The sequence below is a fragment of the Schistocerca cancellata genome, chromosome 12, assembly GCF_023864275.1.
Source record: "Schistocerca cancellata isolate TAMUIC-IGC-003103 chromosome 12, iqSchCanc2.1, whole genome shotgun sequence".
NCBI classification, from domain to species: Eukaryota; Metazoa; Arthropoda; class Insecta; order Orthoptera; family Acrididae; genus Schistocerca; species Schistocerca cancellata.
This window is the reverse complement of record NC_064637.1, coordinates 23,798,201-23,821,487: the sequence shown is the minus strand read 5'-3', so window position 1 is coordinate 23,821,487 and position 23,287 is coordinate 23,798,201. Positions and strand designations below refer to the sequence as shown.

General features: G+C 45.9%; 1 protein-coding gene across 1 annotated transcript in view; it reads right to left on the bottom strand.

Annotated features, from left to right (window-relative positions):
* Positions 1-23,287, bottom strand: part of LOC126109840 (solute carrier family 46 member 3-like) — a 612,447-nt gene that overhangs the window by 407,611 nt on the left and 181,549 nt on the right. The window contains exon 2 of the mRNA XM_049914899.1: positions 3,075-3,358. Within this exon, the coding sequence (XP_049770856.1) occupies positions 3,075-3,358 (284 nt within the window). The remainder of the gene's footprint in view (positions 1-3,074; positions 3,359-23,287) is intronic.

The window sequence follows — 23,287 nt, the reverse complement described above, 5'->3', positions numbered from 1 at the left end:
TAGTCATTGCGATACTGGCGCATCATCCGACGTGATAGTATGGGGTGCCATTGGTTACACGTCTCGGTCACCTCTTGTTCGCATTGACTGCACTTTGAACAGTGGATGTCACATTTGAGGTGGCTCCAAAATGGTGCGGATGTGTTTACATAGAACAGACTGGCTCTTCTGGTTCAACTGAACCGAGTAGAAATGGTTATGTTTGGCTACTTGGGGTCTGAAGCGCCTAGAACCGCTCGACGCAAAAACAACTAGAGTCATACGCGCCCTTGTCAGAAGTGTAGAAATACTTTGTGTTGTGCCTTACGGCAGGTTTTGTCATGGGGGAAGCCTCGTCAGAGAGGTCCATCACATGAGCGTCTAGGGAAGTGATTCCAGTGGCGGTTTCCCGTTGCCTTCCACTGATGAGGACAAATGCTAATGAGGACAACACCCAGTCCCTGAGCCCCATGGCGGAACAGACCGGTGCACTGACCACTCTGCTATCGGGGCAGCCAGAAGTGTAGAAGACAAAGAGAGGAGTTAAAAACGACTACACGTCAGACCCAACCGACGGAAGAGAAGACATCTGAAAACGGGGACGTGCAGAAAGATCTATAACATATGCCATACAAAAACGGAGGTCCAGAAGCCGCACTTCAGGTTTCTGCCGCCAGAGCGCTCGAGAGCGCAGTGACACAAAATGGCGACAGGAGCCGAGAAAGCGTATGTCGTGCTTGAAATGCACTCACATCAGTCAGTCATAACAGTGCAACGACACTTCAGGACGAAGTTCAACAATGATCCACCAACTGCTAACTCCATTCGGCGATGGTATGGGCAGTTTAAAGCTTCTGGATGCCTCTGTAAGGGGAATTCAACGGGTCGGCCTGCAGTGAGCGAAGAAACGGTTGAACGCGTGCGGGCAAGTTTCACGCGTAGCCCGCGGAAGTCGACGAATAAAGCAAGCAGGGAGCTAAACGTACCACAGCCGATGGTTTGGAAAATCTTACGGAAAAGGCTAAAGCAGAAGCCTTACCGTTTACAATTGCTACAAGCCCTGACACCCGATGACAAAGTCAAACGCTTTGAATTTTCGGCGCGGTTGTAACAGCTCATGGAAGAGGATGCGTTCAGTGCGAAACTTGTTTTCAGTGATGAAGCAACATTTTTTTCTTAATGGTGAAGTGGACAGACACAATGTGCGAATCTGGGCGGTAGAGAATCCTCACGCATTCGTGCAGAAAATTCGCAATTCACCAAAACTTAACGTGTTTTGTGCAATCTCACGGTCTAAAGGTTACGGCCCCTTTTTCTTCTGCGAAAAAAACGTTACAGGCCACGTGTATCTGGACATGCTGGAAAATTGGCTCATGCCACAACTGGAGACCGACAGCGCCGACTTCATCTTTCAACAGGATGGTGCGCCACCGCACTTCCATCATGATGTTCGGCATTTCTTAAACAGGAGTTTGGAAAACCGATGGATCGGTCGTGGTGGAGATCATGATCAGCAATTCATGTCACGGCCTCCACGCTCTCCCGACTTAACCCCATGCGATTTCTTTCTGTGGGGTTATGTGAAAGATTGAGTGTTTAAACCACCTCTGCCAAGAAACGTGCCAGAACTGCGAGCTCGCATCAACGATGCTTTCGAACTCATTGATGGGGACATGCTGCGCCGAGTGTGGGAGGAACTTGATTATCGGCTTGATGTCTGCCGAATCACTAAAGGGGCACATATCGAACATTTGTGAATGCCTAAAAAAACTTTGAGTTTTCGTATATATATATATGCAAGGAATGGTCCACAGTCAGGGATGTCATAGGGAATATAATTGGAAGGAAAATGTGTAGTAGACAGGGGCTCAAAAATGCATACCTTAATTGCTGTGAGCACATATCCACCAGAAGAGTTGTGTTTCATATTAGTGAAGATGAAGAAGGGCTCATAGCTCTTCACGTCTGCACTTAAGAGGCCATGTGGGCTCTACATATTTTCTTTGTTTTGCTCCATAGGACCAACTCTCAAAATATGAAAAGTAAAGAGCTTACAGCAGAGGAGATTTGTTTCATAGTATTGAAGACGAGGATTTGTTCATAGGTATCAATTTTAGAGCCCATGTTTAGTAGACATGTTTTGCGCTGAATGATTGTACCTGTCCTCTCCCCAAATTCTTTGACCTCTTGTCCTGGGAATATATATATACGGTTATACTTCCTAGCATTAGAAAGTCATGTACTCGCTCTATTTTTTATGCGGAATGATTCTATTTGTACCGGACAACAAATTCCAGTGTCGAGTCTTTAGTCCAATGGGGAGGGTGCATCGAGCCTCTGAGTGTGTAGAGATGGCGGGTTTGAAGATGACGTCAGAGGACCCGGTGGCAAGATGTGTCAGATTCCAGAATGAGATTTTCATCTGCAGCGGAATGTGCGCTGATAAGAAACTTCCTGGCAGATTAAAACTGTTTGCCCGACCGAGACTCGAACTCTGGACCTTTGTCTTTCGCGGGCAAGTGCTCTACCAACTGAGTTACCGAAGCACGACTCACGCCCGGTACTCACAGTTTTATTTCTGCCAGTACCTCGTCTCCTACCTTCCAAACTTTACAGAAGCTCTCCTGCGAACCTTGCAAAACTACCACTCCTGAAAGAAAGGATACTGGCGAGACATGGCTTAGCCACAGCCTGGGGGATGTTTCCAGAACGAGATTTTCACTCTGCAACGGAGTGCGCGCTGATATGAAACTTCCTGGCAGATTAAAACTTTTTGCCGGACCGAGACTTGAACTCGGGACCTTTGCCTTTCGCCAGCAAGTGCTCTACCAACTGAGCTACCCAAGCACGAGTCACGACCTGTTCTCACAACTTTAATTCCGTCAGTACCTCGTCTCGAAGAGCACTTGCCCGCAAAAGGCAAAGGTCCCGAGTTCGAGTCTCGGTCCGGCACACGTGTGTCAGATTGTTTATGTATATGGGGAACAAGGGCGGTACTATCCCATTTCTCTTGGGCCTGCAGACGATATCCTTACGCACTGCACTGATACACGTGTGAGCTACCGCAGAGAGTCGTGATTGGCTGAGAGGCCTACCTGAAGATGGCCATGAAGGCGGTGACCCAGCCTCCGGTGAGGGCTGGCGGCAGCGCCTCGGCCAGCGCGGCGGCCTCCACGGGCCACGAGCGGCAGTAGACGCACAGCATGAGCAGCAGCGCGCCCGCCAGCTCGCCGAACACCGGCGTCAGCATCAGCGGCTTCCGCCGGCCGTGCCGGTCCGACCACGCGCCCAGGAACAGCAGCGCCGCCGCCGGCAGCGACGCCTGCAGCACGGCGCGCCACGCCAGCACCGCCGTCACCAGCTGCTGCACCGCCGCCTCCTGCACAGCGCCGCGGGAGCGCGGGTCAGTTGGCAGTACAATGGCCGAAGGTCCATAGCAGTGCTTACAGCACACACACACACACACACACACACACACACACACACACACACACACACAGAGTGGTCCAGAGGGCACACATGTCATTGAATTATCTTCCTCCAGTACTGTCAGCTACTGCACTGCTGCCTACTACACAATACCACAGGCTACGGGCCAGTACTACCACGATAAACATACAGCAATGTTTGCAACATGCAGATGAAATGGTCCCTATGGGTCCAACTCAGTGCCCATCTAAGGCATTGTACTGCATCTACACCTACATCTTCATCTACGAGGGTCACTCCAAAAGAAGTGCACACAATTTTTCTAAAAATACAGTTTTCATTCTTATAAGGACCACAAACATAAGATACGTGAAATTAGGGCTCATATGGAGGCATATAGCTAGTAGTTTTCACTTGCTCTGTTCGCGAGTGGAACAGGATAAGACATAAGTAGTACAGGGTACCCTCTGCCACACACCATACTGTGGCTTGCGAAATATCTATGTACGAGGCTCACTCCGAAAGAAATGCACACTACTTTGTTAAAAAATCCATCTTTTATTCTACATGTGTGAAAGTTTTACAGTGTGTAGATACATCCTTCCCGCTCGTTTTCAAACTTAGTTCAACCTGTTCTCGTGAGGGGTGCCATCACAGCATGTCTTCAAGATGGCTGCTACACTTGACATTCCTCAGAAGCAACGTGCTGTGGTAGAATTCCTGTGCTGTGAAAACGGGACAGTGGGAAACATCCACAAGAGGTTGAGAAAGGTGTATGGAGATGCTGCTGTCGATCGCAGTACAGTTAGTCGGTGGGCAAGCAGGTTACGTGATGAAAGCGGGGACGGCAATATTGAGGATTGTGCTCGCAGCGGCAGGCCTCGTACTGCACACACTCCAGACAGTGTGCAGAGAGTTAACGAATTGGTGACTGCTGACAGACGCATCACAGTGAGCGAATTGTCATGCTATGTTGGGATACGGGAAGGAAGTGTTTGCAGAATATTGGAAGTGTTGGCGTTAAAAAAGGTTTATGCCAAGTGGGTTCCCAGGATGTTGACAGTCGCTCACAAAGAAACAAGAAAAACGGTATGTAGCGAACTTTTTGGAACAGTACGAGAATGGTGGAGATGAATTTCTTGCAAGAATTGTGACAGGTGATGAAACATGGCTCCATCATTTTTCACCAGAGACGAAGAAGCAATCAATGGAGTGGCATCGTGCAAATTAACCCAAGAATAAAAACATTCAGAACCATACCTCCTGCTGGAAAAGTTATGGCTACGGTGTTTTTCGATTCCAAAGGACTGTTGCTTGTGGACATCATGCCAAGTGGAACCACCACAAATTCTGATGCATATGTGACGACACTGAAAAAACTTCAATCTCGACTGAGTCGTGTTCGACCACATCGGCAAAAGCACAATGTTTTGCTGTTGCACGACAGTGCACGCCTACATGTCAGTCAAAAAACCATGGAAGCGATCTGAAAACTCGGATGGACAAACACTGAAACACCCTCCTTACAGTCCTGACCTGGCTCCATGTGACTATCATCTCTTTGGGAAACTGAAAGACTCTCTTCGTGGAACAAGGTTTGAAGATGATGACTCCCTTGTGCACGCTGGCAAACAATGGCTCCAACAGGTTGGTCCAGAATTTTACCATGCTGGTATACAGGCGCTGGTTCCAAGATGGCGTAAGGCAGCTGAGAGGGATGGAAATTATGTGGAGGGATGAAAATATTGTTCCTAAAGGATGTATCTACACACTGTAAAACTTTCAAAAATGTAGAATAAAAGATGGATTTTTAAAAAAGTAGTATGCATTTCTTTCAGAGTGACCCTCGTACATAGATATTCCGGAAGCCACCGTATGGTGTGTGGCGGAGGGTACCCTGTACTACTTATTTCTTATCCTGTTCCACTCGCAAACAGAGCAAGCGAAAAACTACTAGCTATATGCCTCCACATGAGCCCTAATTTCTCGCATCTTATCTTTGTGGTCCTTACATGCATTGCATGTTGGCATCAATAGAATCGTTTGCAAGTCAGCCTAAAATGCCAGTTCTCTAAAGTTTCTTTACTGTGTCAAGCAGGACACTAGTAACATCGTATCCGAAAATTTTAGGTTTGCTCTTCATACTCTCCCCCATTAACTTACATTTTCTCACATTGAGGGCTAGTTGTCACTCACTACACCAGCTGAAAATTTTGTCTAAGTAGTCTTGTATCTTCCTAGAGTCGCTGAACTTCGACATATTACTGCAAATCACGGCATCATTAGCCAATGACGACAGATTGCTACCCACCCTATCTGCCCGATATTTATGTGCATAGACAACAACAGCGGTCCTATCACACTTCCTTGGGGCTCTCACAGTGATACAACTGTCTCCAATGAACACTTGCCGTAGAGGACAACATACTGGGTTCTATTATTTAAGATGTCTCTGGGCCACTCACATATCTGCTATTTTATTCCTTATGCTCGTATCTTCATTAACAGTCTGCAAGAGCGCCCAAGTTAAATGCTTTCCATAAATCCAGAAATGTGGACTGTGCCTGTTGCCCTTCATTCATAGTTGTCAGTATATCATGTGAGAAAAGGGCAAGCTTAGTTTTGCATGAGCGTATCTTTCTGAAACCATGCTGATGAGTTTCTCAGTCTCAAGAAAGTTTACTATATTCGAACTGAGATTCCATCACTGTTGCAATTAGCTATTGTACTTCCACCTGTCAAAATTTGACACACAGAAAGAATGTTTCCATGTGTGTGCTACTATGTGAACATTCATGTCACTATACTAAGTTATTATAGCACTGTGACAGTCAGCTGTTGCACTGCCAACTGTACCATAAGGCCCAGGTCACAGACCAACACTGCTGGTGTCAATCTAGTACAATATCTGCAAATGTAACAGACACAAAGAATGGTCGACTGGGTCTGTTTCAGTGGACATTCATCCTATTAGACTGCATGATTCCTGTGCTGCAGCATCCAATTGCTGCACTACTTCAGGACACAGGTCAAAACCAACACTACCAGTACAAATCTAGAGCAATGTTTATGATAACGAAACAGAAGAAAATGGCCCATATCAGTCCAACCCAGTGCCCATTCATGTCATTGTACCAGGTTATTCTAGCACTGTGACAACCAGCTGTTATGTTGCTGCCACATCCTGCGTACCACAGGCCACATATCACGAACCAACACTAGTGTTACATATCTAGAGCAACGTTTCCAAAAATGTAACACACAAAAACAACAGCCCTATGGATTCAACTCAGTAGACATTCGTGGCATTGTACCACACGATTCTGATGCTGTGGCAACCAGCTTTTACACTGTCACAGGTCACATATCAATATTGTGTAGAAATCTGCAGCAATATTTGTAAAAACGTAACCCACAGAAAGAATGTTCGGTGTAGTAGCTACTCTGTAGACATTCATGTCATTAATTCAAAATACATTAACCGACTGCATCTATCTTGGCATCAGCTGTATTGGATATATATACAGGGTGTTACAAAAAGGTAAGGCCAAACTTTCAGGAAACATTCCTCACGCACAAATAAAGAGAATATGTTATGTGGACATGTGTCCGGAAACGCTTAATTTCCATGTTAGAGCTCATTTTATTACTTCTCTTCAAATCACATTAATCATGGAATGGAAACACACAGCAACAGAACGTACCAGCGTGACTTCAAACACTTTGTTACAGGAAATGTTCAAAATGTCCTCCGTTAGCGAGGATACGGGCATCCACCCTCCGTCGCATGCAATCCCTGATGCAGCCCTGGAGAATGGCGTATTGTATCACAGCCGTCCACAATACGAGCACGAAGAGTCTCTACATTTGGTACCGGGGTTGCGTAGACAAGAGCTTTCAAATGCCCCCATAAATGAAAGTCAAGAGGATTGAGGTCAGGATAGCGTGGAGGCCATGGAATTGGTCCGCCTCTACCAATCCATCGGTCACCGAATCTGTTGTTGAGAAGCGTACGAACACTTCGACTGAAATGTGCAGGAGCTCCATCGTGCATGAACCACATGTTGTGTCGTACTTGTGAAGGCACATGTTCTAGCAGCACAGGTAGAGTATCCCGTATGAAATCGTGATAACGTGCTCCATTGAGCGTAGGTGGAAGAACGTGGGGCCCAATCGAGACATCACCTACAATGCCTGCCCAAAGATTCACAGAAAATCTGTGTGGATGAGGTGATTGCACAACTGCGTGCGGATTCTCGTCAGCCCGCACATGTTGATTGTGAAAATTTACAATTTGATCACGTTGGAATGAAACCTCATCCGTAAAGAGAACATTTGCACTGAAACGAGGATTGACACATTGTCGGATGAACCATTCGCAGAAGTGTACCCGTGGAGGCCAATCAGCTGCTGACAGTGCCTGCACACGCTGTACACGGTACGGAAACAACTGGTTCTCCCGTAGCACTCTCCATACAGCGACGTGGTCAACGTTACCTTGTACAGCAGCAACTTCTCTGACGCTGACATTAGGGTTATCGTCAACTGCACGAAGAATTGCCTCGTCCATTGGAGGTGTCCTCGTCGTTCTAGGTCTTCCCCAGTCGCGAGTCATAGGCTGGAATGTTCCGTGCTCCCTAAGACACCTATCAATTGCCTCGAACGTCTTCCTGTCGGGACAACTTCGTTCTGGAAATCTGTCTCGATACAAACGTACCGCGCCACGGCTATTGCCCGTGCTAATCCGTACATCAAATGGACATCTGCCAACTCCGCATCTGTAAACATTGCACTGACTGCAAAACCACGTTCGTGATGAACACTAACCTGTTGCTGCTACGTACTGATGTTCCTGATGCTAGTACCGTAGAGCAATGAGTCGCATGTCAACACAAGCACCGAAGTCAGCATTACCTTCCTTCAATTGGGCCAACTGGCGGTGAATCGAGGAAGTACAATACATAGTGACGAAACTAAAATGAGCTCTAACATGGAAATTAAGCGTTTCCAGACACATTTCCACATAACATCTTTTCTTTATTTGTGTGTGAGGAATGTTTCCTGAAAGTTTGGCCGTGCCTTTTTGTAACACCCTGTATACCACCTATTAGTGAGACATGAAAATATGTGCTGGACTGGGACTTATACTTGGATTTTCCACTTGTCATAAGAAGTCACCTTAATCACTTAGGCTATCTATTCTTTGTACCAAGACTGACCCAAACTTTGTTATATCACGGAGTCTACATCCCTATATGACACTCCTTTACATTCATCACAGCTGGCACAAAGATATTTGCGGTCAGAAAATTTATTTGGAATTAATTTTGGATTGTTGTCAATCGTCATTAATGTCTGCTCATCCAGACAGGGAATTAAAGAGTCATGTCATTGGACCATGTCATTATAGCACTGTGACAACCAGCTGCTGTGCAGGTAACTCCTGGATAATATATGTGTATTCATAATTAATGTCTCTAACTCCTGGATACCACAGGGCACAGGTCACAGACCAGCATTAATGGTAGCACTAGATCAACATTTGTGGAAAAGCAAACGAAAGAATGGTTCCCATGAGTCCAACTAGGAGGACATTCATGGCATTGCACCATGTCATTCTAGAACTGAGACAACCAGCTGTCGTGCTGCCACATGTCACATGACACGGAGAAATACTACTGGAACCAATCTAGAGAAACGTTTACAAATATGCAACACACAGGAAAAATGATCGCTATGGGTCCAGCTTTGAGGACATTCATGGCATTTACCCCGTATTCCAGCACTATGGCAACCGGCTATCACACGGCTGCCTGCGTCACATCACAGGGCACAAGGTCAAGGACCATCATTACCTGTACAAATCCCGAACGAAAATGCAACACACAGTAAGAATTGCCAATGTGGATGCAATATGGAAGTTGCATTTAGCGGTTAGGTGTAACAGTTGTAGTACTACTTGCCTGTACTGTAATCCTCAGCAGCTTCACAGCTACCCTCAGTGTGTTATCATGGAATACTACTACTGGTACAAATGTGGAGTAATATTTGTGAAATGGATCATCCAGAAAAGATGTCTCATATGGATCCAACTCAGTGTATATGAATAACGGTGGGTCCTATGCCTTGCTAGTAGTATAGAAACCACTGCATCCTACATATCACAGGGAATAGGTCAGGTACCAATGATATCAGTATAAATTAGGAGTAATGTTGGAAAAAATGTAACTTCCAGGAGTATGGGCGTAAACAACAGGTAATATACATCATGTACAAGAATAAAGAGGAAACAACGAGAATGGAAGACTAAGACCAAAGTATTAGCGTTAGAAAGGGCCTAAGGCAGGGAATTTCTCTCCCCTAACGTTCAATCTGTACATAGAATAGACTGGAACAGCACATTACGTCCACGTGCTAACACCTTTTTGTTGGTTCTTTTCACTGACGCACATGTACATTACCATGAGGGGTGAGGTACACGTACACACGTGGTTTCCGTTATCAATTACGGAGTGGAATAGAGTGTGCCCCGACATGTCAGGCCAATAGATGTTCAATGTGGTGGCCATCATTTGCTGCACACAATTGCAATCTCTGGCGTAATGAATGTCGTACACGCCGCAGTACATCTGGTGTAATGTCGCCGCAGGCTGCCGCAATACGTTGTTTCATATCCTCTGGGGTTGTAGGCACATCACGGTACACATTCTCCTTTAACGTACCCCACAGAAAGAAGTCCAGAGGTGTAAGATTAGGAGAACGGGCTGGCCAATTTATGTGTCCTCCACGTCCTATGAAACGCCCGTAGAACATCCTGTCAAGGGTCAGCCTTGTGTTAATTACGGAATGTGCAGGTGCACCATCATGCTGATACCACTTACGTCGACGCGTTTCCAGTGGGACTCACTCTATTCCACTTTGTAATTGAAAACGGAAACCACGTTTGTACGTTTACCTCACCCCTCATGGTAATGTACATGCGCGTCAGTGAAAAAGACCAATAAAAAGGTGTTAGCATGTGGACGTAATGTGCTGTTCCAGTCTATTCTGTACCTAAGGTCCTTCAACGTTCCCTCTGGATCCCTACGCAATTCGGTGCTCTCCGATACACACGATCGAACAGCGGAGGAGTGGTACTCAAGCGTCAACTTTAGGTTACAATATCTCCGGATGTAATTAACATTTTACAATGCAACAAACGGCACTGATTACGTATTTGTTTATATGTTCAGATGTGCTAACAAAACTAACGGGGTTCCCTTCAAAAAACGTAGGTTTGTGTTAAAAAATATACTTCCGTACATTTTTTTATGGATCGTATTAACCAATTGCACTAGCCCCTCTCCTCACGTTCAGTCTGTGGAATCGATTCGTCAGTATTTGATGTGGTTTACGAAATATATCGAGCGGTAACATTAGGTGACTCACCCTGTATGTATATGGGTGTCCCATTTATCTTGACCACCCGAAATAACTGTTTGTCTAGATCCAAATTACAAAGTGTTTGAAGCAAATGTTTTTCAGCCGTCAGGGGGACATCAATCAGCGTAATTTCCTTCGTCGTTGCTTTCCTTTTTACAAACCATGAGCACTGGTACGACTTTTTTAAATGGCACCCTGTACTTTTTATTCGGTAATTCGTTTCCTCTCGTAAAGACCTATTCAAAAATGTATCACAGTGTACCATTCACTGAAACACAACGTTATAAATTACATAACCCAACATTGACTTCGAGCCCGGGATCACAAACTCTTCCACTTGCTGAAGTTGCCAGAAAACAAATTGAAACCAAGTAAAAATATAACACAGAATACAGTTTGGCTCTCCTGTACCATTGCCCAGGAGAACATTCGAACATCGAAAAAACTGGAAAATTTTTTCTATTGTGGTATTCGAATGTATACACATTGAAGAATTATTCCGAAATATATTACGTGGGAACTTCAAAAAGTAACTCTTCTGTGAGCGTTTGTAGCCGAACGTGCACGACGCACCGCGGCGTTACAGAACCGGCTGACGTAAGTCGTTATCGCTGCAATTACACCTGTTTATGCCAATTTGAGCACACGTGGTTCGCTGGAGCGTTGTTTGGGTGGTGTAACTCAAAATTTGATCTAAAGTTTCATTAGTCTCATTTCTAGGTACGCTTCAGAAACAACATAAATTATCAACTTTGCTTCAAGTTTGGCCGTATGCTTATTCAGAGTAGCCCATACTGCATTAATGCACGTGGCAAATGCCCTTCAAATCAAAATCGGCGACGAACTGCGCTGATTCTGTGAAGATAGAGGCGCCAGCGACGAAAAGGGCTTTGAGGACGAAAATGAGGGCTCATCAGGTCAAAGTAGCAGAAAGCGACCGTCCACTAAGCGAGGCGATAGTTATTATGGACCAGGAATTGATGATACCCCCTAAGTTTCAAGCTCTGCCCCTCTTTTATATGATAAATACTTGCCAAACTTTAAACTCGTTTTTCTTGACACTATGATTTTATCCATACTGGATCACAGGTCGTGGTTGTCAATTTCAATGTTAAAAAATATGTTGGCTCAACCACTTGTTTATAGTGTAAACACTAAGATTGACGCGTTTCGGAAGTCAAGCTTCCATCATCAGAATAATAAAAAGAAAAGAACCTCTTAAAACTCACTAAAATGGAACATGCACCAGGCACAATAAAATTGACGATAAAATTAAAACATCGTGGCTACTTCCCTTGTTGCAGCCGTGTCTTCCAAGGTGCATCTCTGCATTGGTGTCAAAATATAAAAATTCTAAAATGGTGTCGCCTACGGTGTTCAACATGTAACCACATGGCTCTCTCCTCTATCGTCGTAAACCGCCCGTGCGGCTTCGTTGATACCACACACCACGTAGCCAAACACGAGACTGAAACGCGAGTGAGCTCACGCGCAAGTAAACAAGGAAGTCACAGAGATGTCTATACAAACAGATAACGTATGTTCCAAGGACCTCATGAAATGGTGGTATCCTACCAATTGCTAAAAATGTAGTTACTGAAAGAAACCAGTCAAATGTTTGAAAAAGTTATTTGTATCACCAGTTCTAACAGGTTCTTTTACTTTTTATTATTCTGATGATGGAAGCTTGACTTCCGAAACGCGTCACTCTTAGTGTTTTACACTATAAACAAGTGGTTGAGCCGATATATTTTGTAACCTTGACACTATGTTCTTCGGCATGCTTGTCGTCGTTCACGCTGCAATTTTCATCCGATTTTAATGATTTTTGGTCTCACTTGAAGCAAACTGAATTCTCTTCAGTCGTCGTAGCCGATTTTCTTTTTGTTGAGCCGATTTTCTTTTTGTTGATACTCAGTATTGTTTCGTCCAAAGAAGAGAGGTCCAGAAATAGCCATTTTTTACAAATCTCTATAATTTCGCCAGAAGAATTTTTTTTTGCTAATTACTACGATGGACTAAAGCTCCATCTGTAAGAATCACGGTGTTACGTTAATTTCATGTTACAGATAACCACAACCGAAGTTACAACGACAACCGTAGACCTATCTCTTTTCAGAGCTGCCTCGGGAAAATCCCATTTTTTTTTTTTCTTTATTGTATTTCAATTCCCCATCGGGGCGGGCTGGCAGCAGCATAGGCGCTGCTCTTCAGCCGAAAGACATGGAACAAACAATAGAAGAGATTTAAAAATATACAAAGGAGAGAATATGGTGAACATAGATATAAAAAAGGAGGATCATCATGGAAGGCAATAGACAAAAAACGGGGTGACCGTAAAATGGAGATAAAAAACTGTTAAAACTGTTTAAAAGTAGCACACACAAAAAGCCACACACTGCGACAATTAAAAGAACACAAGGCACAGTATGACTGGAGCACAAAAGGTATCGACGGATGGCGTAGCACATAACAAACACTGACGACGAACCTCAAGGCAGCACACAATTAAAATCACACCTCTTGACGCACAGGAGAAACAGCACTAAACACAACGCTGACGTGGCACACTGACGATGATCAAAACAGAGGATCTGCCAGGAGCAAGGAGATGAGGGAGACCGGAAGAAGGGAGGGAGGGGAAGAGATGGGGGAGATGAGCGGGGGGCGCGCTGAAGAGGGCCAGGTAGGGAGGGACGTGGGAAGGAAAGAGGCAAGTATGGGGTGCAGCGTCTCAGGGGAGGGGGGAGGGGAAGGAGGAAAATCCGCTCTGGGAGAAGGAGGGAAGAGGAAAAAAAGGGAGCCCTGGGGAGGGGGTGAAAATCCCAATTACACAGTGTAGATATCAATATTTTTCAATACAAAATAGGAACAAAAAATGTATGCTTTATTCACTGCAGCAAACCCCTTTACTTTACTACATTCCGGTTTGAAGAAAGAAATCCTGAATTTGAGCAATATCTCCGTTCGTCACCGTGCCGTTCCCTCCTAATCTATACTATTCGATCGAAAGTATCCCGACACCTGGCTGAAAATGACTTGCAAGTTCGTGGCGCCCTCCACTGGTAATGCTGGAATTTAGTATGGTGTTGGCCGACCCTTAGCGTTGATGACAGCTCCCCACTCTCGCAGGCATACGTTCAATCAGGTGCTGCAAGGTTTCTTGGGGAATGGCAGCCCATTCTTCACGGAGTGCTGCACTGAGGAGAGGTATCGATGTCGGTCGGTGAGGCCTGGCACGAAGTCGGCGTTACAAAACATCCCAAAGGTGTTCTGTAGGATTCAGGTCAGGACTCTGTGCAGTCCACTCCATTACATGGATATTACTGTCGTGTAACCACTTTGCCACAGGCGGTGCATTATGAACAGATGCTCGATAGTGTTGAAAGAATCAGTCGCCATTCCCCAACTGCTCTTCAACAGTGGGAAGCAAGATGATGTTTAAAACATCAATTGAGGCCTGTACTGTGATAGTGCCACGCAAAACAACAAGCGGTGCAAGCCCTCTCCATGAAAAACACGACCACACCATAACACCGAATTTTACTGTTGGCACTAACACGCTGGCAGATGACGTTCACCGGGCATTCGCCATACCCACTCCCTACCATCGCATCGCCACACTGTGTACCGTGATTCGTCCCTCCACACAACGTTTTTCCACTGTTCAATAGTTCAGTGTTTACCCTCCTTACACCAAGCGAGGCATCGTTTGGCATTTACCGGCGTGCTGTGTGGCTTATGAGCAGCCGCTCGACCATGAAATCCAAGTTTTCTCATCTGCCACCTAACTGTCCTAGTGCTTGCAGTGGCTGGAATTCCTGTGTGATGGTCCGGATAGATGTCTGCCTGTTACAAATTACGACCATCTTCAACTGTCAGCGGTCTCTGTCATTAAAAGACGAGGCCAGCATGTACGCTTTTGTGCTGTACGTGTCCTTTCACGTTTCCATTTCACTATCATCTCGGAAACAGTGGATCTAGGAATGTGGAAATCTCGATACAGATGTATGACACAAGTGACACCCAGTCACCTGACCACGTTTGGAGTCCGTGAGTTCCGCGGAGCGCCCCATTCTGTTCTCTCACGATGTCCAACGACAAATGATGTTGCTGATATGGAGTAACTGGCAGTAGGTGGCAGCAAAATGTGCCTAATATGAAAAACGTATGTTTTTTGGGGTGTCCGGATACTTTCTATCAGAACAGTGCACTACACTGTAGAGCCAAAAAAAAAGTGATAAACCTGCCTAATATCGTGTAGGACCTCCGCGAGCACGCAGAAGTGCCGAAGCAGGATGCGGCATGGACTCGACTAATGTCTGAACTGCTGGAGGGAACTGACACGATGAACCTTGCAAGGCTGTCCATAAATCCGTAAGAGTGCGAGGGGGCTGGAGATCTCTTCTCAACAGCACATTGCAAGGCATCCCAGATATATTTAATAATGTCTGGGAAGTTTGGTGGCCAGCAGAAGTGTTTAAACTCAGAACAGTGTTCCTGGAGCCACTCCGTAGCAATTCTGAACGTGTGAGTTGTCGCATTGTCCTGCTGGAAATTCCCAAGACCGTCGGAATCCACAATGGACATGAACGGATGCAGGTGATTAGATAGGATGCTTACGTACGTGTCACCTGTCAGAGTCGTATTGAGACGTAGCAGGGGTCCCATATCACTCCAACTGCACACGCCCCACACCATTACAGAGCCTCCACCAGCTAGAACAGTCCCCTGCTGACGTGCAGGTTTCACAGATTCATGAGGTTGTCTTCATACCCTTACACATCCATCCGCTCGATACAATCTGAAGCGAGACTCGTCCGACCAGGCAACATGTTTCCAGTTACAACAGTCCAATATAGGTGTTGACGGGCCCAGGCGAGGATTAAAGCTTTGTGTCGTACAGTCATCACGGGTAGATGAGTGGACCTTCAGTTCGGAATGCCCGTATCGATGATGTTTCTTTGAATGGTTCGCACACTTGTTGATGGCCCAGCATTGAAATCTGCAGCAATTTGCCAAAAGGTTGCACATCTGTCGCTTTGAACGACTGTCTTCAGTCGTCGTTGGTCCCGTTCTTGCATGATCTTTTCCCTGCCGCAACGCTGTCAGAGATTTGATGTTTTACCAGATTCCTGATTTCGCAGTACACTCGCGAATTGGTCGTACGGGAAAACCCCCACTTCGTCGCTACCTCGGAGATGCTGCGTACCACTGCTCGTGCGACGTTGAAACTCAATTAAATCCTGATAACCTGCCGTTGTAGCAGCAGTAACCGATCTAACAGCTGCGCCACACACTTGTTGCCTCATGTAGGCGTTGCCGACCGCAGGACCGTAATCTGCCTGTTCACATATCTTTATATTTGAATACGCATACCCAGTGCTGTTTTTCTGGGGGAACGCTGGGGGATGCGTACCACTAAACGTTTTCGTTAACAAAGTAATTTTTTTACGATGTTGAGAACTTGGAAGAGTGCCAAAGATTTATTTCACGGACGTAAATTTTTTATTTCATTTTTTCGTGTTGGTAATTGGAATACGGAGCGATACCAGTGCAGTTTTTGGTGGGGAAAGCGACGTCATTGACTGTTTCAAGCATTTCTAAGCTGCGGCAACCGTTCTCGACAACTGAATCGCTGGCGGCCAGTGTAGTGCCCTCGCCCGCCAATAGTGGGCGATGGTACTGCTGAACGGATACGCGTACGCTAAAACGCCGAGCTCCGATAGATGTCTCTACGCGATTCATTGTCGTCTTTGTTTTGTTGTTCTTTATTCGTTAGCGCTTGCTGTTCCGTTCTTGTCGGTTGTGCGAAGTTTTACTGTGGTGTCACCGCCAGACACCACACTTGCTAGGTGGTAGCCTTTAAATCGGCCGCGGTCCGTTAGTATACGTCGGACCCGCGTGTCGCCACTATCAGTGATTGCAGACCGAGCGCCGCCACATGGCAGGTCTAGTCTAGAGAGACTCCCTAGCACTCGCCCCAGTTGTACAGCCGACTTTGCTAGCGATGGTTCACTGTATACATACGCTCTTATTTGCAGAGACGACAGTTTAGCATAGCCTTCAGCTACGTCATTTGCTACGACCTAGCTAGGCGCCATATTCAGAAATTGGAATGAATTCTGAACAGACAATATTGTGAATCACGTACCGTCAAGAGCGACGTTCATCATTAATGGATTAAAGTTAAGTATGAAACTAATTACGTCCGCTTTCAAAATTCTAATTCCTTGTCATGTTCCAGACCTCACGTCAGTATAGTCCTTCCCTCCTCACGCCAGCCTGCGTGAACTAAAACGCGTGCATTTCGGCCTCCACTAGTAACATGGTGTTGGCTCTTCTGCCAACCCAATATTTACAACGGTGTCCTGTCTTTCGTTGCAACTTGTAAGTTAAGTTGGATGTGAGAGATGAGCAGAAAACTAACTGTGCTTCGTTTGACGTGATGTCAACTGAAGTGTTCGATACCTCATTCTCTTGTATGTTTGGGTGTTTCTCCGTATCGCTTGCTTAAGTTGAGCTAAGTCAACTGAAGAATCCGATACCCATTCTTTTTAGTTCGACATTTTGATGACGTCATGGCTAAAAGCAGACGGGTGGTATCCCATGCTTCAGTTGTAAGTAGTTTTCGCTGCATTATATCCAATGTCGGAGTACCCTCAAACTGTTTTTTATAAAAAAAATCACTGGCCATACCTATACCAGTTTGACTGGCGATTCAGTGTGTTAACGGTTTCATTAGGCACTAGAGGAGTGTTGAAAATTCCTGGCAGATTAAAACTGTGTGCCGGACCGAGACTCGAACTCGGGACCTTTGCCTTTCGCGGGCAAGTGCTCTACCAACTGAGCTACCCAAGCACGACTCACGCCCCGTCCTCACAGCTTTACTTCTGCCAGTACCTCGTCTCCTACCTTCCAAACTTTGCAGAAGCTCTCCAGTTGGTAGAGCACTTGCCCGCGAAAGGCAAAGGTCCCGAGTTCGAGTCTCTGCCCAGCACACAGTTTTAATCTGCCAGGAAGTTTCATATCAGCGCACACTCCTCTGCAGAGTGGAAATCTCATTCTGGTAACAAACTGTGCTTCATTTGAGGTGACCGAGCGGGGTGGCGCAGTGGTTAGACACTGGACTCGCATTCGGGAGTACGACGGTTCAATCCCGCGTCCGACCATCCTGATTTAGGTTTTCCGTGATTTCCCTAAATCACTCCAGGCAAATGCCGGGATGGTTCCTCTGAAAGGGTACGGCCGACTTCCTTCCCAATCCTTCCCTAATCCGATGAGACCGATGACCACGCTGTCTGGTCTCCTTCCCCAAACCAACCAACCAACCATTTGAGGTGATGTCAACTGAAGTGTTCGATACCTCCTTCTCTTGTATGTTTGGGTGTTTATCGGTATCGCCTACTTCATTTGAGCTAAGTCAACTGAAGATTCCGATACCATTTTTTGTTTGTGTTACGACATGTTGATGACGTCATGGCAAAAAGCAGACGGGTGGTATCGCAGCATTATATCCATTGTCGGAGTACCCTCAAACTGTTTTTTTTTAGAAAGAAAGCACTGCGCATACCTATACCAGATTGACTGGCGCTTCAGTATGTTACCGGTTTCATTAGGCAGTAGAGGAGTGTCTATAGCCGGTGTGTGGATTGTCCTTCCGATACGAGAGTGTCCTGGGAAGGCCGCGTGTTGTGGAGTGGGTGAGGTGGCGACGGCGACCTCTGGGGCCTGAATGGGCCACCGGCTCGTTGACACCCCGGACGCACGCTGTGTCTGTGGACAGTGGACCAGGGCCACCTGGCGAGGCCGCTGCAGCCAGCAGTGGAAGAGTCGACCTTGGGGCTCCCGCTAGCGATGGCTCGCGCAGCGACAAACACGGTTTCAAACAGCGGTCTGTGGGACTGCGCTGCAGTTCGCTTTGAGGCGACAACATTATTCCCGTGCGCCGCTCGAGCCGACAGAAGGCGCTCGTCTTCTCTATGCGTGGGTGGGGAACTGGCAAAAAATTCTGGCATAAGCAGTTGTACGTTTCACTTTTGGAGACAGTTGCCTGAAGTGTACCACATTTGAGATTTTGTTTGTTTGAGCGTAAAGAATAACTTGCAGAATTAGTTCAGCCATGCCATCCTTAACAGTAGGCCAGCGGCCTTGCCGAAGTGGTAACACCTGTACCCATTAGATCATCGAAGCGCTGTCGGGCTGGGATAGCACTTGGATGGGTGACCATCCGTTCTGCTGTTGGCAAGCGAGGTGCACTCAGCCGTTGTGAGGCAAACACAGGAGCTAAACTACTGGCCATTAAAATTGCTACAAGAAGAAGAAATGCAGATGATAAACGGGTATTCATTGGACAAATATACTAGAACTGACATGTGATTACTTCACGCAATTTGGGTGCATAGATCCTGAGAAATCAGTACCCAGAACAACCACCTCTGGCCGTAATAACGGCCTTGATACACCTGGGCGTTGACTCAAACAGAGCTTGGATGGCGTGTACAGGTACAGCTGCCCATGCAGCTTCAACACGATACCACAGTTCATCACAGGCCAGTTGCTCGGCCACCATTGGACCAGACTTTTCAGTTGGTAAGAGATCTGGAGAATGTGCTGGCCAGGGCAGCAGTCGAACAGTTTCTGTATCCAGAAAGTCCCGTACAGGACCTGCAACATGCGGTCGTGCATTATCCTGCTGAAATGTAGGGTTTCGTACGGATTGAATGAAGGGTAGAGCCACGGGTCGTAACACATCTGAAATGTAACGTCCACTGTTCAAAGTCCGTCAATCCGAACAAGAGATGACCGAGACGTGTAACCAATGGCACCCCATACCATCACGCCGAGTGACACGCCAGTATGGCGATGACGAATACACGCTTCCAATGTGCGTTCACCGCGATGTCGACAAACACGGATGCGACCATCATGATGCTCTAACAGAACCTGGATTCATCCGAAAAAATGACGTTTTGCCATTCGTGCACCCAGGTTCGTCGTTGAGTACACACCATCGCAGGCACTCCTGTCTATGATGCAGCGTCGAGGGTAACCGCAGCCACGGTCTCCGAGCTGATAGTCCATGGCAAACGTCGTCGAACTGTTCGTGCAGATGGTTGTTGTCTTGCAAACGTCCCCATCTGTTGACTCAGGGATCGAGACGTGGCTGCACGATCCGTTGCAGCCATGCGGATAAGATGCCTGTCATCTCGACTGCTAGTGATACGAGGCCGTTGGGATCCAGCACGGCGTTCTGTATTACCCTCCTGAACCCACCGATTCCATATTCTGCTAACAGTCATTGGATCTTGACCATCGCGAGTAGCAGCAATGTCGCGATACGATAAACCGCAATCGCGATAGGCTACTATCCGACCTTTATCAAAGTCGGAAATGTGATGGTACGCATTTCTCCTCCTTACGCGAGGCATCACAATAACGTTTCACCAGGCAACGCCGGTCAACTGCTGTTTGTGTATGAGAAATCGGTTGGAATCTTTCCTGATGACAGCACGTTGTAGATGTCGCCACCGGCGGCAACCTTGTGTGAATGCTCTGAAAAGCTAATCGTTTGCATATCACAGCATCTTCTTCCTGTCAGTTAAATTTCGTGTCTGTAGCACGTCTTCTTCGTGGTGTAGCAATTTTAATGGTCAGTAGTGTACTTGATTGACAAGTAGCGGCTCCGGTCTCGTAAACTGTCATACGGCCGGGAGAGCAGTGTGCTGACCACATGCCCCTCCATATCACCATCCAGTGACGCCTGTAGACTGAGGAAGACACGGCGGCCGGTCGGAACAGTGGTGCCTTGTAAGGTCTGTTCGGACGGGGTTCAGTTTATCCTCAACATTAGGGTGATACAAAGACTGGAAATTCTGAGAAAATAAACACGCAACACTTAAGTTTCTTAAACATCTGCAACTGATACAATTTGTGTATCTGGTTTCTTACTTTCTACTACTAGATGCATAAACTATACCACACTATGTTCCTGATGATAATGAATTCAGGATGACCGAGCGAGGTTCCAATGGAGTTCCATTGAAGAGGACTTCCGTTCATAACCACGTCTGGCCATCCTGATTTAGGTTTTCCCTGATTTCTTTAAACACCTTCAGGCAAATGCCGGGATGGTTGCTTTAAAAGGGCACGGCCGACTTCCTTCCCCATCCTTCCCTAATGCTATGGGAATGATGACGAGTGTTTGGTTCCCCCCCCCCTCCCCCAATTCAACCAACCAATTAGGGATGGGTACCCGTTTTATTTTTTTAATTTTTTTTTCTGTAGTTACACGAATTATTGTTTGTTTTATCACGCAAACATGTTTTACGACAGCTGTGGCATCCTTCAGAAACTGGTTCAAATGGCTATGAGCACTACGGGACTTAACATCTGAGGTCAACAGTCCCCTAGAACTTAGAACTACTTAAACCTAACTAACCTAAGGACATCACACACTCTGCAGCGGAGTGTACGATGGTATGAAACTTCCTGGCAGATTAAAACTGTGTGCCGGGCCGAGACTTGAACTCGGGACCTTTGCCCTTCGCGGGCAAGTGCTCTACCAACTGAGCTACCCAAGCACGACTCATGCCCCGTCTTCACAGCTTTACTTCTGCCAGTACTTCGTCTCCTACCTTCCAAACTTTACAAAAGCTCTCCTGCGAACCTTGCAGAACTAGCACTCCTGAAAGAAAGGATATTGCGGAGACATGGCTTAGCCACAGCCTGGGGAATGTTTCCAGAATGAGATTTTCACTCTGCAGCGGAGTGTACGCTGATATGAAACTTCCTGGCAGTTTAAAACTGTGTGCCAGGCCGAGACTCGAACTCGGGGCCTTTGCCTTTCGCGGGCAAGTGCTCTACCAACTGAGCGACCCAAGCACGACTCACGCCCCGTCCTCACAGCTTTAGTTCTGCCAGTACCTCGTCTCCTACCTTCCAAATTTTGCAGAAGCTCTCCTGCGAACCTTGCAGAACTAGCACTTCTGAAAGTCATGTTGACATCTTGTCTTAATTTGGACCTGTGGTTAATTTTGGCTGGTAGCTACAGGACGCAGACAATGTGAAATAAAAGGTAAAGTGCACATAACAATTTAAATGACAACAGAATCTGATGTATCACATTGCTGAACCCACAGATGGCTTGTATGCATGTGTTTCAGGAAAGTAATAAAACACCCACTGAGCACGCCTCAACTGTGCTGAAACAAATTTGGGAGATAAAACTATAATTTGTGTACCTTCAAAATGGTGGGCGCTTAATTCATAATTATTGTTTGCAAGCAAAGGAACGGATCTCGGAACTGCAACACGATGTGTTCCCGATTTTAGGAATAAGTAGGGGAGATCAGGACAAAACGGGATAGCGATGCACAACGGGATTGTACTGTTTTCCAGACTGGAGAACCCTGCAAACTATTGCAGTAACATATGGCTATATCTCTGAATGGAAGCTGAGACGATCATTTTTATTTGGTCTGGAAAGCACCTTCGAAGTGAACTGTTGTCCTTCACGTTTAAAACTTTGTTTTTTATAGCTTTGGTGCATTTAAAAGCTAGATAACTCGTCAGTTTGTAATTACACACTCTTGCATGATATATCGTCTTAAAGAACATACCATTCGCTACTCATTAGTTACATAAAATGTTTGAATGAGTTATAATACTCAATACAAGTTGTCAGTCTTGGAGGGAATGGGAATGGGACGAAGCTAAATGAAATAGTGTTCCGTCTTCACTTTCAGTTTCTGATGCGAGTAGATTTCAAAGCGTATATTTCTTTGTTTTCTCTTGCTTTTACACGTAGTGCGAACTAACATTAGAAAGTGGGAATAGCATTTGGATATCGGATAAAAGGAAATGACAGTTTCATATGTTTTGTGTTCTGAAATGGGAGTCTTAAAAGCATATATTACGATTTAATGCATCCAAATCAACGTTGGGAATGTAGTTCGTAATGCTAAGAATAATCCCAACTATAGAAATAACCTATCAGGTGGGAAATTTGAAAATGTGTTCAGTGTTGAAAAAAGAGACGAGCTGGTAGCATACCTGAAAGCCGAGAGCTGATGAAACATCTGATTGTCAGATCGTTAGCCAATCATTTAGTCAAAGTTCACAAGTAAATGAAAAAGTAACTGTATGCACGTACCATAAAAACCTTCTTGATTAATAAAATGGCCATGAAGGCACAACACTTTGTTAAAATCTCTTTTAATTGGCGATATCCATACAGAAATCTAAGTAAACTAACCTTACACCGTTCATATCCAATCAAGCGGAACAAAGGTCATAAATCTGATAAAATGGACGTGAAGATAAGGAAGAGGCAGTGAAAATGAGAGAACAACTACGTAAGTCAAAACTACCGACTAGAATGAATACATAAAATCGGTAACTAGACCCAAGTACCGCCAGAAAACATCTTGTGTAAAAAATCAAATGGCTCTGAGCC